The following is a 16,298-nucleotide window of genomic DNA, read 5'->3' as shown; positions in this document are numbered from 1 at the left end:
GTACGTGTAGGACTTTACAGCATGATTTGGTTGGCTTTAATCCTGTAAAAAAAAAAAATGGTTTTGGGGAGAACTTACAAAACTTCCGATCATACTTATCATTTTAATTGTTTTTTGTAACAAATTCCACAGCCAGAGCGCTAATGAAAAACTTGCAACCTAAATTTTATAGAAAAACAAATTAGAGGTGTACAATCTTAAGTCTTAAATAATATTATCCTAATATTCTCACAATATGGGTTACATACCTAAATAATTATTTTATTTAACAGAATAAATGCGGTAATCATTTGTCATCCAACCGTCACTTAAGAAGAATTGTAGAAAGGGACCTGCAATATTTTATTTATATATCCACACGTCAAGATATATTTCCTCTATCCCACAAAAATTGATGTTTTAGGATATTTTTTTGTTCCACAAAGATTGATGTTTTATAAATTTCAAAACGTAATCATTGAAAATATTTAAAATTTTGAATTGTTATTGGTTTAAAATTAAATAATATCTCTTTAATCAAAGAAAAATATATATTTAAATTCAGTAATCATTGTTTTCTTAAACTATGTAAAAGCTTAAAAACTTCAATCTTTGTGAGACAGAAGGAGTATTAGTCATAGTTGGTTCACCATAAAATATTTAAGGTGTGTCATGTTACTACTAGTCAAACATATTGTCCTTTGTTTTTGTTTTTGTTTTTGTTTTTTTGTTTTTTTGTTTTTTTGTTTTTTTTGTTTTCTTTTAGTTTTCTTCTTAATAACATTGATTAAATAGTAGAGGAACTAAACATTCAAACAATTTTTAAAAATATTTTCCCAAACACTTTTTGGATATAAACAAAGAGAATTTTGCACTTACACCCACTTTCCCCTAAACTATTAACATACACACAAACTTTCTACTATCACTATACTTTCTTTTTTATAAAATTACCACTTACCCCTCAAACTAAACAAACCAACTCTCTTCCAATTAACTTACCTATGTGGATTCTAATTATACATCTTCTTCTTCCTCAACCATGATTCCTCCAATTTATCAACCAACAAAAAAATTCAACTCACCATCCTCCCAATTATTCAACCAAACCATATATCTTCTTCTTCCTTGTTTTGCTTTTGTTCATCCATTGAAAGAGAAAAGCTTGTTTCTGTTTCTCTCTCTTTCTCTCTCTTATTCATTTTCTAAAGTTTTCAAAAATCATTCCAACAATGGTGGAAATCCATAGAAGATGAAATATTTAAATCTCTTTCCTTATCACTTTAGATTATATGAAATTCGATCTGGATTTTCTTGGTTTTATTGTTATTTTATGGATTCATTGTGGTCTTGTGAGCTTTTTAATATTGAATTAGTTTTAGTTCAATCTGGAAAAAAGTTTGAGTTTTGTTGTGTGAGTGTTATCATATTACTTATATTGTATCCACAAATAGTTATCCATTTAGATAAGTTTGACAAGTATTGTATCCACAAATTGCACTATAACCCCGATCGATAATATGTTTCCACATAGACATGTTGTCATAACACCTGAATTGATAGATATTATTTATATTCTGAATTGATGGGTATTACTTCGATAATATGTTTCCATATGGATATGTGGTCATGGACACCTGAATTGATTGGTATCCACATGACCATAGATATATGGATTTGATGTTGTCATTGTACCATAATGTACAATAGTTCGTCTAAAATATATTAATATAGATCTTAAAATGTAGAAAAAAATAAATCATAACTTATTGTATAAAAATAAATATATAATTTTTGATAATAACTAGTACAATAAAAGAAAATGAAGAGTAAAAGAGAAAGAGGAGAGGAAGATAGCCTTTGTCCCAAAAAAAAAGAGGTGAGAGAGAGAACGAAAAACATTGATTCAAAAAAATCTATCCTCCATCAAAAAAAATTCTATAGGACAAAATTGTAAAAAAAAAATATGGACATCTAAGCAACAAACTCACAAAAGTATAGAGAGTTGGAAAAATGAGTTTTTGTGAAAGAAGTTTATCCTAAAGTGGGTGTGAATGCTAAAATCCCAACGAAATAAATTCTAAATTTTCTAAGAAAAATCTATCCATAATCACTACATTCTACGACATCATCATCTATGATCTATCATATAAAAAGTTATAAATTTTTCTTTGATAGTCAAGTAAATATGTGTAGAAATCCTCATCAAAATGAAAAAACAATGTCTCGTTTTGTAAAATTACATTAGGAAAAAAAACTAAGAAAAACAAACTTCTTTTTGTGGAAATTATATAGCATGATTTTAAAACACTCTTAAAAATTGTTCAGATATATAGTAAATGCCTTCCAGTTGAAATAGGTTAAGGAAAAACAACGAGAACTATAGTTTAGGCCTTTAGATCAGCATAGTTTGTCCCATTCAATCTTCCCACAGGGCCACAAGTAATGGTCGTGAAGGGTTGGTTTAGCTGGCATACAACATGTTTATTATACCACGGGTTGGACAAACGCACCGAAGATAGGTTGGCAATAATAAAACGGGTGCGTGGTAATCTTGGGGATGGTCACGGTCCATGTGCTATAGTGGAAACGAGAAGGGAAAGCCATAGACCACGCTAACTGTTCCCTAAATGTAATGAAAAAGAGAGCGAGTTTGAAAAGTAGTGGCTAAAATGAAACCATATTAAGAGATTATTAGTGGTATGGTGAGATGATTTGGTTAACTTAATAAGAGAGGATTCTTCTCCATTTTCAAGTCGAATTGGGTTGAAGCTAAGGAAGAGATCTGACCAGTTGAGATAATTATGGTCACATTAGACCAAGAAGATGTTGTTTTAAGTTTAAGATCTCACTAAAAGAAACAACTCTTCTTTTATTATATTTAGGAAAAACTCTTTCAAAAACCTAAAGCTCTCAAACTCTTAAACTCTCTCTTCCTCAAAGACCACACTTATTTGCGTCATGCCTCGACACATATATATAGTAAAACACCTAACCTAATCCTACTAGGAAAAACCCCATAAGTTAGAAAACTCCTAACTTATCTTTGATCCTTATTCCTTTAGAATCATAACTCTAATAGGATTACTGTAGCTTATTTCTCAAGTCAACTTCAAACTTAACCAACATTTTCCCTCCTAAGCTTGAAATTATCTCCAGCCAAGTCCTTCACTCCAATCAGCTCCCTCATCTCCTTAAACTTGATCCTTCCAAGAGCTTTTGTCAAAATATCTGCCTTTTGCTCTTCACCTGGTACATGCTCAACCTCCACAAGTCCTCTCTCCACACATTCTCTAATAAAGTGATATTTAGTGTGAATGTGCTTACTTCGCCCATGGAAAACTGGGTTTTTGGTTAAAGCAATGGCATATTGGTTATCTATTCGAATAACCACCTTCCCACAAGATACCTCGGTGATCTCTCTAAGCAAGTCTTGGAGCCAAATCGCCTGCCTCGCAGCCTCAGTACCAGCCATGAACTCGGCTTCACACGAAGATAACGCCACCGTGTCTTGTTTCTGCGAGCACCAGGTGATAAGATCCCTCCCAAGTAGAATACATGACCAGTCGTGCTTTTGCCATCATCAGGATCTACGTTGTGACTGCTGTCACTATAACCAACTAACCCAATTGTTGGAGAGACTGATCTTGCAAATGTGAGTCCGAAATGTGTTGTTCCTCGAAGATACCTCAAGCATTGCTTCAACGCCGCTCCATGTGACTCCTTAGGATCCTGCATATACCGACTTAAAACACCCACACAATATGATAGATCTGGTCTTGTGTGTAGTAAATATCTCAAACATCCAATACTCCTCCTAAATTTAGTTGCATCTATATCCTTCTCTTTCGGAGACCTAGACAGCTTCAAGCCCTCATCCATTGGCGTGTGAACCATATTACAGTCTTTCAAACCTGCTTCCTCTAATATATTCAATGCATAACGACCTTGGTTTAGTGTAATTCCATCCTTATGTTGACATACCTCTATTCCAAGGTAGTAGGTCAGTTTCCCGAGATCACTCATTTCAAACTTGGACGCCATCTCCTTTTTAAAGTTCTCAATAGCTTTTATGTCTGTTCCTGACACGAACATGTCATCGACATACACTGCAACAACAATAAAACCTTGATGTATCTTTCTTTGATAAACTGACAGTTCCTTGGAGCATCTCTTGAACTGCAGACCCTTGAGTATTTGATCTAACTTATCATTCCAAGCCCTGTGCTTGTTTTAATCCGTACAAAGCTTTATGCAACTTATAGACCTTGTCCTTGGATCCTTTTACCTCAAAACCCTCCGGTTGAGTAACAAAAACAGTTTCTTTCAGCTCTCCATGAAGAAACGCTGTTTTCACATCAAGATGGTGTATCTCCCATCCATTTGTCGCTGCAAGACTGATTAGAAGTCGAATTTTTTCGATTCGAGCAACCAGAGCAAACACCTCTTCATAATCGATCCCATATTTATGCACATATCCCTTAGCTACAAGCCTAGCTTTGTATTTATTTATGCTACCATCAGAGTTCCTCTTAAGTTTAAATACCCACTTCAATCCTATTGGCTTTGTTCCAAGTGGAAGATCAACAAGACTCCAAGTATGATTCTTAACAATAGAATGAATCTCTTCCTCACATGCCTTCATCCATCTTTATGATTCCTTTGCTTCATAAAAATCTCTAGGTTAATTGTTTATACACATCAGCAAACGCTCTCCTTCTTCCTCGGCAAATAGGGCATAATTGTCAAGATGATCCGGTAGAGTATAGTCCTCAAGATGTGTCAGTTTCTTCCTTTGTCTTGTAGTTCTCCTAAGTGCCAATGTTTGATTTGTGGTATCTTCGACAACGTTATCATGATCTTCACTTTCTTCTTCATCATCAAACTGATCGTGATCATCAGATTCTAATATGTTGTCTTCAGTGGTATTACTTCCTTGCTCTGTTTCGTATTCTGTTTCTTGAATACCATGGTTACCATATATTCCTACATTGATCCTGAAGCTTCCGATCTCACTCTGTTCTGAATATTTCTTATCCCAGTCCCAACTCTTTGTTTCATCAAAAATAACATCATGACTAACCACAACCTTTCGGGTTTTAGGATCAAACAAGCGATATGCTTTTGATCCTGGTTCTGTACCCAAGTGTACCAACATTCGTGATCTGTCATCGAGTTTTTTCAAGTGAGGTTGCTCCATCTTTGCAAATCCTATGCAACCAAATACTCGCAGATGACTGAGATTAGGTCTCTTTCCTCGAAAAACTTCATATGGAGTTTTAACATTAAGTGACCTTGTAGCAACCCTGTTCAAGAGATATGTGGCATGTTGTACTGCTTCTCCCCATAAGTAATTTGGAAAAGACATATGTTTCAAAATACTTCTAGTCATCTCCATTAATGTCCTATTGCGTCTCTCAACAACACCGTTTTGTTGAGGAGTGTATGGAGCAGTAAGTTACCGCTTAATACCTGAATCACTGCAGAAAGAATTAAAGACCTCTGATACAAACTCTCCTCCTCTGTCTGTTCTGAAGATTTGAATATGCTCTCCTGTTTCTTGCTCCACTACGACTTTAAACTTCTTGAATTTGTTAAAGGCTTCACTTTTCTCTTTCAGGAGAATTGTCCACATGTATCTAGAGTGGTCATCAATAAGAACAAATACATATCTATTCCCAGCTGCAGTACTTGATGATATCGGACCACACAAATCACCATGGATAAGTTCCAACACTTTGGTTGCTCGAAATATACTTGCTTGGGGAAATACTTGTCTTGTCTGTTTCCCAAAAAGGCATGAGCTGCAAATCCTCTTATCAAACTGTATATGCGGAACTCCATTAACTAGCTCTCTTTGAATCATGGATTTAATTGATTCAAAATTGACATGCCCCAGCCTTGCATGCCATGTGTAAGAGTCACCTGAAACTGCAGACTGTAGACACACCTTACTTTTAACCCCCATTCGAACCTTATAGAGTCGATTTTTGGATTTTAAAGTTTTGACAAGTAACTTTCCTTCATGATCATGTACAGTCAAGTAATCTCCCTTCATCCTTACATCACAACCTGATTCTGTAGCTTGACCAAGACTAATAATATTACTTTTGAGTCCTAGAATAAAATAGACATTAGTCAATGTCCGTAGTTCACCATTCTCATATGTAAACTTCACAATGCCTTTCCCTTTGATGTCTATCCGAGAATCATCACCAAATTTCACTTGTCCGGTAATTGAGTAGTCAACCTTCTATAAATACCTTAAATCACCACTCATGTGGTTACTAGCTCCATTATCAAGGTACCACATGTCTTCTTCTCCTCTATGCATCTCAAATTTACTAGGAACAACCTTCTTCTCATTAAGAAACACTATCTCATGCATCATAAGCTCATCTGCATTTTCTGTTTCATTATCCTTCTCTTGTGTTTCTTGTAATTTGAGTAAACGATCTGGACATCTTGAAGCAAAGTGTCCCTGTTTATCACACCGAAAGCATGTTACCTCTGATAAGTCTTTGTTATCATAAGATCTCCCGCGACCTCTTCCTAGTTATAGCGTCCTCCGCGACCTCTACCTCTGTAACTACTATAGTAGTCACGAGTTGGTGGAACAGAAACTGGAACTGGAACCGGAACCGGTGAATAGCTAGGTTGTGTGTCATTATTTGCATATAACAGCTTAGTTTGACTCTGTTCTGCAGTCGTATGAGCTTCTTCTTCTTCCTCTGAGATACGTTCTTCATATGCTTTTAAGCGACCAACAATATCCTCAAAACTCGTCTTATTGAGGTCTAAAACTTGTTCTAATGAAGCTACCATATGTATGAATTTTGTCCGTGGGAGACACTTCAAAAACTTTTTAACAAGTTTCGTTGATCAAAGTTTTCACCAAGAGCTGCAAATTTAGAGGAGATCTCTGATAACTTTCCAGCAAAGTCATCAATCTTCTCTGTATCCTTCATCTTGAGGCGATAAAACTCAGCCATTAACGTCTGCAACCTTGCTTCTTTAACTCTTTCTGCTCCAACATGTCTTGATTGAATTGCATCCCAAAATTTCTTTGCCGTGTCGAATTCTCCAACTTGCAAAATAAGGGTTTCTGGGATGGATTGAAACAATAGTGCCATCGCCATATCATTCATGTCGCTGTCGTCCCCTGGTGTCTCAATTATTGGCCATACCTTGTGTATCCTGAGAAGAATCCGCATCTTCATAGCCCAAATTGTATAGTTTGTGGAGTTTAACATAGGACACTTCAGGGAAGAAGATCCTCGTCCTTCCATTGTCTTTGCTGATTCAACAATATCTCCCATAGCTTTGTTGTCTCCCATAGCTCTGATACCAATTCTTGTTTTAAGTTTAAGATCTCACTAAAAGAAACAACTCTTCTTTTATTATCTTTAGGAAAAACTCTCTCAAAAACCTAAAGCTCTCAAACTCTCTCTTCCTCAAAGACCACACTTATTTGCGTCATGCCTCGACACATATATATAGTAAAACACCTAATCTAATCCTACTAGGAAAAACCCCATAAGTTAAATAACTCCTAACTTATCTTTGATCCTTATTTCTTTAGAATCATAACTCTAATGGGATTAGTGAAGCTTATTTCTGAAGTCAACTTCAAACTTAACCAACAGAAGAAACTCCTCTCTTCTTTGTATGTAATATTTTTCTTTTGATGATTTGGAGCTTGGAGCCTTAGACTACGATCAATATCCACATTTGTCAGATTTATCAATGTGTGTTTACCGCTAGGTTGAAGCATTCACGTGCTTTTAATTAATTAAAATATATTAATACGGATACCACATATATACGGATATACTTTGTAAATTTTAGGGGGAGGTATTGGTTTAGGATTTAGAAAGAATTTTAATGACTTTATGTTCTTGCTGATTGTTAGAATCATAGAAAATTGAAAGTTAAAAATAAAGGATTCTAAGAGATTGTTTAAAAAGTTTTTTAAAATCTTGATGATATGTTTTTTCAAATCTTATAAAATCTTTCTATTTGATGAAAGAGTTTTCATGACTTTTGTTATGAAGGAAATGATATAAAATCCTAAACCAATAACATAAAATTTGAATTCATTAACAATCCAAGATTCTTTTGTTTTAGTTGAATAACATAAAACTTTTAATGACTTTATAAAACTCTTAATCCAATAACACTAGATTTATCAAGATTTTAGATAACTTTTTACAAATCCACAACCAATAACACCAAATTTTTAAAGAGTTTTTAAAAGTCTTGATTGAATAACAACATATTTTACCTAACTTTTAAAGTCATTAAAATTCTTTCTAAATCCTAAACTAATACCTCCCCCTTATTTTATTTTTGCCTAAATTATTAGAGGATCTCTAAAATAAATAACATGTATACAATAAAATCTGGTTCTTTTCCTAATTTTGCTCCAAATCTTGGGCTTATTTTTTTTTTCCCTTTTTATGTAATTAATAACCTCACGATTTTGTATTCATATCTTTGCCTTAAAAAAATTTGATTACTTAAATTCGTTTTTTTTTTGGCTTTAAATTAGTTTTGAGAATTGCTCCTTTTTGTAGTTAAAACGTAAATTTTATCTTCTCTAACAATATTTTCTCATATTGATATGCATAATTGCTAGAATACACAAAAAAAATTAGTATATTTTCTACAATTTGTTAAGTGACTTAATTGCTATTTAATGAAAAAAATCATATCCTATGGACTTAAATTAGGTTTTAAAGATATTCATATCATATGATATACGCCATCAAATATATATAAAATGATATCATATCCTATGAAATTAAATTAGTTTCCGCAATCGTAACCATTAATGCTACGTAAATTTAATAATTTATAAAAGTAAATCCCAAGAGATACACAACTAACACAATTACACAAGTAAAGTATTAAAACATCAGAATAATTAAAAAAAACTTGTCACTCTTCTTACTCACGCAATCTTTTACGCGTCTTTAAACCGCGTTAAAACGTCACTTCACCATCAAACCCTATTTATAACAAACCAATACCTAAACTTCTCACAATTTCTCTACTTTCTCAAAATCTCTCTAGCTTTACTTTTAAACAATATGTCAAAGAACGGTTCAAGAAACTGCTTAGGTTCAATGGAAGACATCAAGAAAGTTTTCCAACGGTTCGACAAGAATAACGATGGGAAAATTTCTATTGATGAGCTTAAAGACGTGATCGGAGCTCTCTCTCCCAATGCTTCTCAAGAAGAAACCAAATCTATGATGAAAGAGTTCGATCTTGACGGTAATGGATACATAGATTTGGATGAGTTCGTTGCACTCTTCCAAGTAAAACAAGAAGACGGTGAAGACAACAATAGTGAGATCAGGGATCTGAAAGAAGCTTTTGATTTGTATGATTTGGATCGTAACGGACGGATCTCGGCTAATGAGTTGCACTCGGTTATGAAGAATCTTGGTGAGAAGTGTTCGATTCAAGATTGTAAGAGGATGATTAGTAAAGTTGACTCTGATGGTGATGGTTGTGTTGATTTTGATGAGTTTAAGAAGATGATGACTAATGGTGGAGCTTGAAATTAAATATTTTTATTTATTTATTTATGTTTGTAAATATGGAATTTCATAATCTCTTTAATCTAATATTTTCTTAGGAAGCTGGATAATTAGAAAATTTATTTTTTTAGGTTTTATCGATTAAATTTAGAAGAATCTATATGTGGCTTTTTTAAATAATGGCTCTGACCTAATGTTAGGGAAGTGTTGATGACCTAATTAATAGTTTTTCTTTTCTTTTATCTAAAGAGAGAAAGAGTACTATAATATAAGCTTTTATTTGATAATTATTAATGTGGTTGGTTTATAAAGTTGGGTTGATTCATGTGCATCTTGTGTGGATGGGTTAGATACTTCATGGTAATGGCACCATGTGAACTTAACCACATCTCCTTATATCTCGCGGGTGCATTAATAGCAGATTATATTATCTTTATGTTATTCGTAAATTCGTAATATACCCTATAAAAAAAAAAGATTTAGGGAGTGTTATTGGATGGTGGTTTTTAAAAGAAGTTGATGTATTTAGAAATCAGGTACTATTCAATTGTGTATTTTAAATAATCCATTAAAATCTAGTGTTATTCAATATCTACTAGATTTTGTGTGATTTTGGATTTCAACATACTTTGCTTCTAAAATATGAACAAACACAATACCACACTTTTCTCAAGCATTTCATTTTTTTCTCCTCTCTCTCTCTAGTCTTTAACATATTATAGTTTTAATTTTTTTCTCAATCCATTTATATAATCACACTTATTCATCAAATCTTTGTTATTTTTGAGAACTTTTTTTTGTGTTATTTAATTTTTTTTTTCTGGGTTTATGATCTGTAATTTTTTCTTCCTGGGTTTATGATATAATCACACTGTTTTTTATGGGTTCAATGTCTGTTTCTTCCTCCACAAACCCTATATCTATAATCACACTTATTCATCAGATCTGTGTTATTTTTGAGTTTTTTTTTGTGTTCTTTAACTTTTTTTTTCTAGGTTCATGATCTGTAACTTTTTTTTTCTGGGTTCACGATATAATCACACTTTTTTTTTTCTAGGTTCAATGTATGTTTCTTCCATGACCTGTGTAAAAGTTTGGGTGTTGTTAATTTAATATGGTTTTGGGATATAACACAGTTTATGGATAAACTTTTTTTTATAAATAACTTAAAAAAAAATCCATAACAATCACCAAAAATACATTATCAATGACATTCAAATCCATCTTATATAGATTATAAAATCCACACAAATACATTAGACTTCTAAATCCACTAATGTCAAAATCTATTAAAATCCTTAATCCAATAACATCCCCTTAGTGTTTAATTTTTCAATTAATATTCAAATGGCAGAAGATTAAGATATTTACTAAAGGAAAATAACTAAAGATCTGGTGTCGATTATTTTTAGAAATCCACGATCTATAGATTATTCATAGGGATATATTTGACTAATATAACTTGACATTTAGAATATATTCTGCATGTAATTATATTTTGCGATTTTTGGTTAATACGATGATCTGATTATTATGTTTATACGTTTTTTTGGTGTGTATAGGTTATATATCTATACAAACGTACCTTAGTATGAAAAAAGAAACTAGAGTTTAATTTATCGAATATTAAATTCGAATGACATAAGATATTCACATGTCCATATCAAAGAATAGAAACTCAAAGTCAACGATATTAACTATTCATAGTATTTTCTTAATCTTAAATAACTAACTTAAGAGATACTTAGACCATCATCATCCGAGAACTGCTTCCTTGTTACTCAAAATACTATATTTTAATTATTTTATTATAATATTATTATATATTTAAATAAAAAATCTGTAAAAAAAAATTGGCCAATCATAAACAGCTATATCTTAAAGAACCGATGCTTCAGATGCTTAGTGGAGAAGCGTTTCTCTCTCTTTGATTTACTTTATCATTATTATTTAATTTTTAAGTGAGAGTATCCTTGAGAGTAACTACTAGTAATTATGCTCTAATTTGCCTAATAGAAAATGTACTTGACATTACTGTACATATTTGCCAAACATATTTGCATAACCTTGATATCGTCGTTATAGACATATATATAGATTGGATACTTAAGCATGTAATTAATGCTGCATAAAAGGGCTAAAGCCTGAGAACCCCTCGAGGCCATGAGGCCCATGACCCTTTTGTGTGTCACGATGAAGCCTGATTTGTCTTCGTCTTCTTAGAAACGTAATCATTGGGGTATGATTAAAAAGTTTATATTGGGCATACGTATGGGTTTTTTCTTCTCCATACACTATTGGTATGTGATTGGTTCACTAATTTTATTTGGTATGCTGATTAGAAGAAGTAACTTTAATTGGTTATATCTACGATAAAATTGATCAATACTTAATGTTGAACTTATAGAAGTAAAATCAAATAACTCTTTATGTTGGCGTTACGGTGATTTTATTTATTTTGAGAAGTTGTTAATAATGAATACTATTATTTAGCGGTGCGTTTAGATTATATTAGATGATCATGTAGTGTTAAATCTCATTTTTATTTTATATACTCATGTGGGCGAATTCTAAAGGAGCTCGATCCCACATAAAATTCGAACAGTTATTCAGTAAGATCAATTTATATTTGGGAACCTAAAGAAGTAATGCACTCTCAGTTTAGACTCTGTTATAATTGGTCCTAAGGGTAAGGATGATGAACCTTTATACACTATTATATAGGCCATAAATGGAAGAGAGTTTTTAAATGGACACTAATAAAAACTGGTTATATAGTTACGAAAAATTGCTATGAAATCATTTATAACAAATATTATCTACACGAAATTACAAAATAGTCACAAATTTTTAGATAGATTATTTTGTGGCAAATTTGCAAGTTTCTGTCGGAACACAACTATAAAAAGATACAGCTTAGATTTGTAGCTAATTTACTACAAACTTACAGACTAAATATTTTGTAGCACTTGACTAATCATAACAAATTGTAGTTTAATATATTTTAAATAATAGAAATTGTTTATCTACAAACAGGTTGTAACTTGAATCATAAATTTTTTGGTTCGTAGCAGAAATATCTACACTCAAAATCCCTCGACTTAATACTTAGCAAAAAAATATGGTCACTCTTGTACTAACCTATATGGAATTGGAAGCGGGTACGTATTAGAAGCGTTATATATGATATATATATATATATACTTATAAATATTTTCCTAAATATGTCAAATTTAAGTATTTATATCTTAAATTATATAAATAAAAAAATATAAAGTAATGTATATACAAACATCTAAGCCAAACTGAAATTAAAATTATTATTTTATATATGTTTTTTTTTTGGCAAACTATTATTTTATATATGTATATATAAAAATTATGGCACATTTCCATCTTCATTTTCAGTTGGACTCGTTATTGTTTTGTTTTTGCTTTTATTGGGCTCGTTAAGAGCTGTTATTTTGTTATTTTATGTTTATTAAATATTTTTAATAAAATGAGATGGTAAAAGAAAAAAAACAAATAAGCCACGTGTAACTTGTCAATCCTAATTGTTAAATATTCTTTTTTTCTTGCAACCAGCCGCACTTCACTGTTTCTTGGTGTAAATCTCTTTTTTTCTTTGATTTAATCCTAGGTTGCATGGAAACGGAAATGGATACGCGGAAGCGAAACGTTTTGAAAACGGAAAATATTTTTTTTTAAAAATTAGGAAATAGAAACGTTTTAGAAACGTATGGATATATACATGTATATATATATATTTATATCTATTAATATATAACAAAACACTAAACATAAAAATCATATCAAAAAGCTTCAAACAACAAAGCTTCAAATTATAATTTTTAAATAATTTAACTAAAACAATAATAATATTATATATTTATATCTATAATAAAGTTTTATATTTCCAAATTATTTATTTATTAAGTTTTAAACTAAAAAAAAAGTTTCCGTCGTGTTTCCAAACAAAAATTTTTAGGAATCATATTTTTGTGCCTTGTTTCCGAGTTTCCACGAGTTTCTGTTTTCGAAACGGGAAACGGACCTCAAAAAGAATTTCCATGCAACATAGATTCAAACTACAGCTTTCATATATCTCTTACATGAATCTCTTCCTCTTCAAGAATCATCATGCAGTCATCCGGCCAAGTCTCCGACTGTCATCGCTTACGAACATCCGACCCGAATCCGCCGGTACGTCTTCTTCATCTCCTTCTTCCCCTTCAATATATTTGCTTTTTCTGTTTCAACAATTCCAGACCTTTTAAACCATCAACGCTTTAGGTTCGGATATGTTTGTGAAATTCGACAGTGTAAAGGTAAATCTTCGGCTTGGAATCAACCCGCTCAAAGAAAAATCACTCTTTTCCACTGTTTCAGATCTAACTATTTCGGTTCAAATTTAACCTCTATATCTAAGCATTTTTTTTCAGATTTGACCATTATATCTGACCATTTCTTTTCAGATCTCGTGGCCGTCATCACTCTTTGATGTTTAAAAGGTAAATCTGTCGTTTTTACTTCTCAAATCAGAAAAAAAACAATTGGATTTTCTTTATTTCTTAGGATCCAAAGAACTGAAGAAGGGAATGCATATATAGAGAAGAATCTATCCAGCGAAAGAAGAGAGCAGAGGAGAGGTGGCGGAGGAGAGCGGCGGAGAGCAACAACCTTTCTCCGTTGAAGCATTTTTTTATTTTCTATTTCAGTTTTATTTTGTATAATTAAAATTATTTTCGCAATTTAATAAACAAATTGCTTTGATATTTTAATTGAATCTATAATCGCCATTTTTTTTATTTATTAAAACTATATGAGGAGGCTACAAATTAGTTATTGATTACTTCGTTGCTACTAATCCACGGACATTTACCCGTGGCTATATGAAGCTAATAGTTATGCAGCTTTCAGTCGCTCTGTGTATCAAACATACACAATAAATCGTAGCAAATGGTAGCATTTGCCACAAATTGTGTAGTCTCTAATTTGTAGCACTTTGCGACATTTAGTGACGATGGAGAAATTTGCTACGACCAAATAGTTATTAACTTTTTTTATCGCAAATCTGTAACAAATCTTTTTTTGCTACAATCATTATGAGATACCTATGAAATTATTTGTAACTATATGACAAGTTTTTACTTGTGGGAAGAGAGTTTTTAAATGGTTTTTAGATTATATTTTTTGGTTTTTAGTTTTTGATTTTTGGGATTTTAGTTTTTGTAATAATGTTATTTTTGGGTTAATTTTAAAAATATTTACACAAAAATATAAAAGAATAAAGAATCGTAAGTGTAAATGATGTGGATTATAGTTTTTGTAAAGAATCATAAATATAAAAATCTCTAATTATGTGGATTCTAGTTTTTGATTTTGGGATTTTAGTTCTTGTAATAAAGTTATTTTTGGTTAATTTTAAAAATATTTACATAAAAAATAGAAAAAAAATAAAAGAATTGTAAGTGTAAATTATGTGGATTCTAGTTTTTGTAAAGAATCATAAATATAAAAATCTCTAATTGTGTGGATCCTAGTTTTTGTTAATATTTGTAAAGAAAAACTAAAAACTAGTTAGGAGAGCTTTCTCTCTCTTCTCTCTCAAATCTTTCAGAGAGAGAAAACTTCTGTATAATATTCCGGCGACTCTTGTAGTCGGTTTTTTTTTGTTTCCGACTAAGTCCGGTTTTACTTCTCGCTTAGATGCAAGTTCTTTTTAGCTCTTTTGGCTAAGTTTTTTGTTTTTATTCCCTTTTGCAGAGCCAAATAGATTTCTCTCAAGATGAAGAGGTCAAAGTCGAGTGGTGATTCAGAGGTTTTGGATCATCGGATTGCTCGATCCCAATCAAGAGGAGAGTAAATCCTCATACCTCCTGTTCTAAGCCGTTTGTTTGGCAAAGGATGACGGTTTCTCCTTGAGCTTGTAAATCGTGGTGAGTGGAATTCAGTGGCAGGTGAAGAACGGATTAGGAGAGCGTGTTTTGCGACTAGTCTGACAATCTCACCTTCTCACGTCTTCTAGAGATTAACGGATCTGAAGCTTCAAATTCTCTGTTCTTCATTGAAATGACCTGACCCTTTTTTTAAAAAATAATAAATAATAAATATAATATAATATAAATAAACTACAACTAGTGGTCCCATAACCACTAGCCACCTAACCACAATCACAATCAACAGCGGAAACAATACCAATAACGATATCCAATAATATCCAATAATAAAACCAATACTATAGCATAAGCAATATCCAATAACAAGATAACCAATAATCCAATAACCAATCATCAGAAAAAATGGAACCAACAACCTAGCAATGTTTCTAATGACTTAACTCTAGCAACCTAACAATCCCAGACGACATCCAATCGAGTCCCTAGAACATCCTCCTCTTCATTGCCTTGATTCCACGATCACACTTTGCCTTTACCTGTACCACAAACACAAATTGAGATGCATGAGTATTTGATAAACATTCAGTGAGGCAATCCTCCCATCTACTGGGCTATACACACAAGCAATAAGATCTCTACATGCCACAAACAACAAACAATACAAACAAACCGGGCAATATGCAAAGCAGACACGTCATCGTCGTAACTGAGGAAGGGTGTCGACCGACACCAAGTGGTGTCGATCGACACCAACACTCGACAAGAACCCGAAACCCTAGTGGTGTTGACCGACACCTCCACATGGTGTCGATCGACACTCGCCAAAGTCATCGAGCCGTCCTCGCTTTGGTGTCGACCGACACCCCAACTG

At 32.4% G+C, this 16,298-nt stretch overlaps 1 protein-coding gene and 1 long non-coding RNA gene across 3 annotated transcripts; both read left to right on the top strand.

Annotated features, from left to right (window-relative positions):
* The first annotated feature begins 8,987 nt into the window (after nt 1-8,987).
* LOC104701234 (putative calcium-binding protein CML23) lies at nt 8,988-9,628 on the top strand. The gene has a single exon (XM_010416880.3). The coding sequence runs from the start codon at nt 9,072-9,074 to the stop codon at nt 9,546-9,548; it is 477 nt and encodes a 158-aa protein (XP_010415182.1). The 5' UTR covers nt 8,988-9,071; the 3' UTR covers nt 9,549-9,628.
* Nucleotides 9,629-13,055: 3,427 nt separating this feature from the next.
* On the top strand, nt 13,056-14,302 carry LOC147941397 (uncharacterized). 2 transcript variants are annotated; one of them, XR_015560702.1, is made up of 3 exons: nt 13,056-13,730; nt 14,003-14,038; nt 14,103-14,302. It is a non-coding gene; the product is annotated as an uncharacterized LOC147941397 (long non-coding RNA). The 2 variants fall into 2 exon arrangements; XR_015560701.1 differs by having other exon boundaries at nt 13,056-14,038.
* The last annotated feature ends 1,996 nt before the right edge of the window (nt 14,303-16,298 follow it).

This window comes from Camelina sativa, chromosome 7 (assembly GCF_030686135.1).
Source record: "Camelina sativa cultivar CO46 ecotype springtype chromosome 7, ASM3068613v1".
In the NCBI taxonomy this organism is placed as follows: domain Eukaryota; kingdom Viridiplantae; phylum Streptophyta; class Magnoliopsida; order Brassicales; family Brassicaceae; genus Camelina; species Camelina sativa.
Note: the sequence above shows the minus strand (reverse complement) of the source record. Positions and strands in the feature narration are given on the sequence as shown.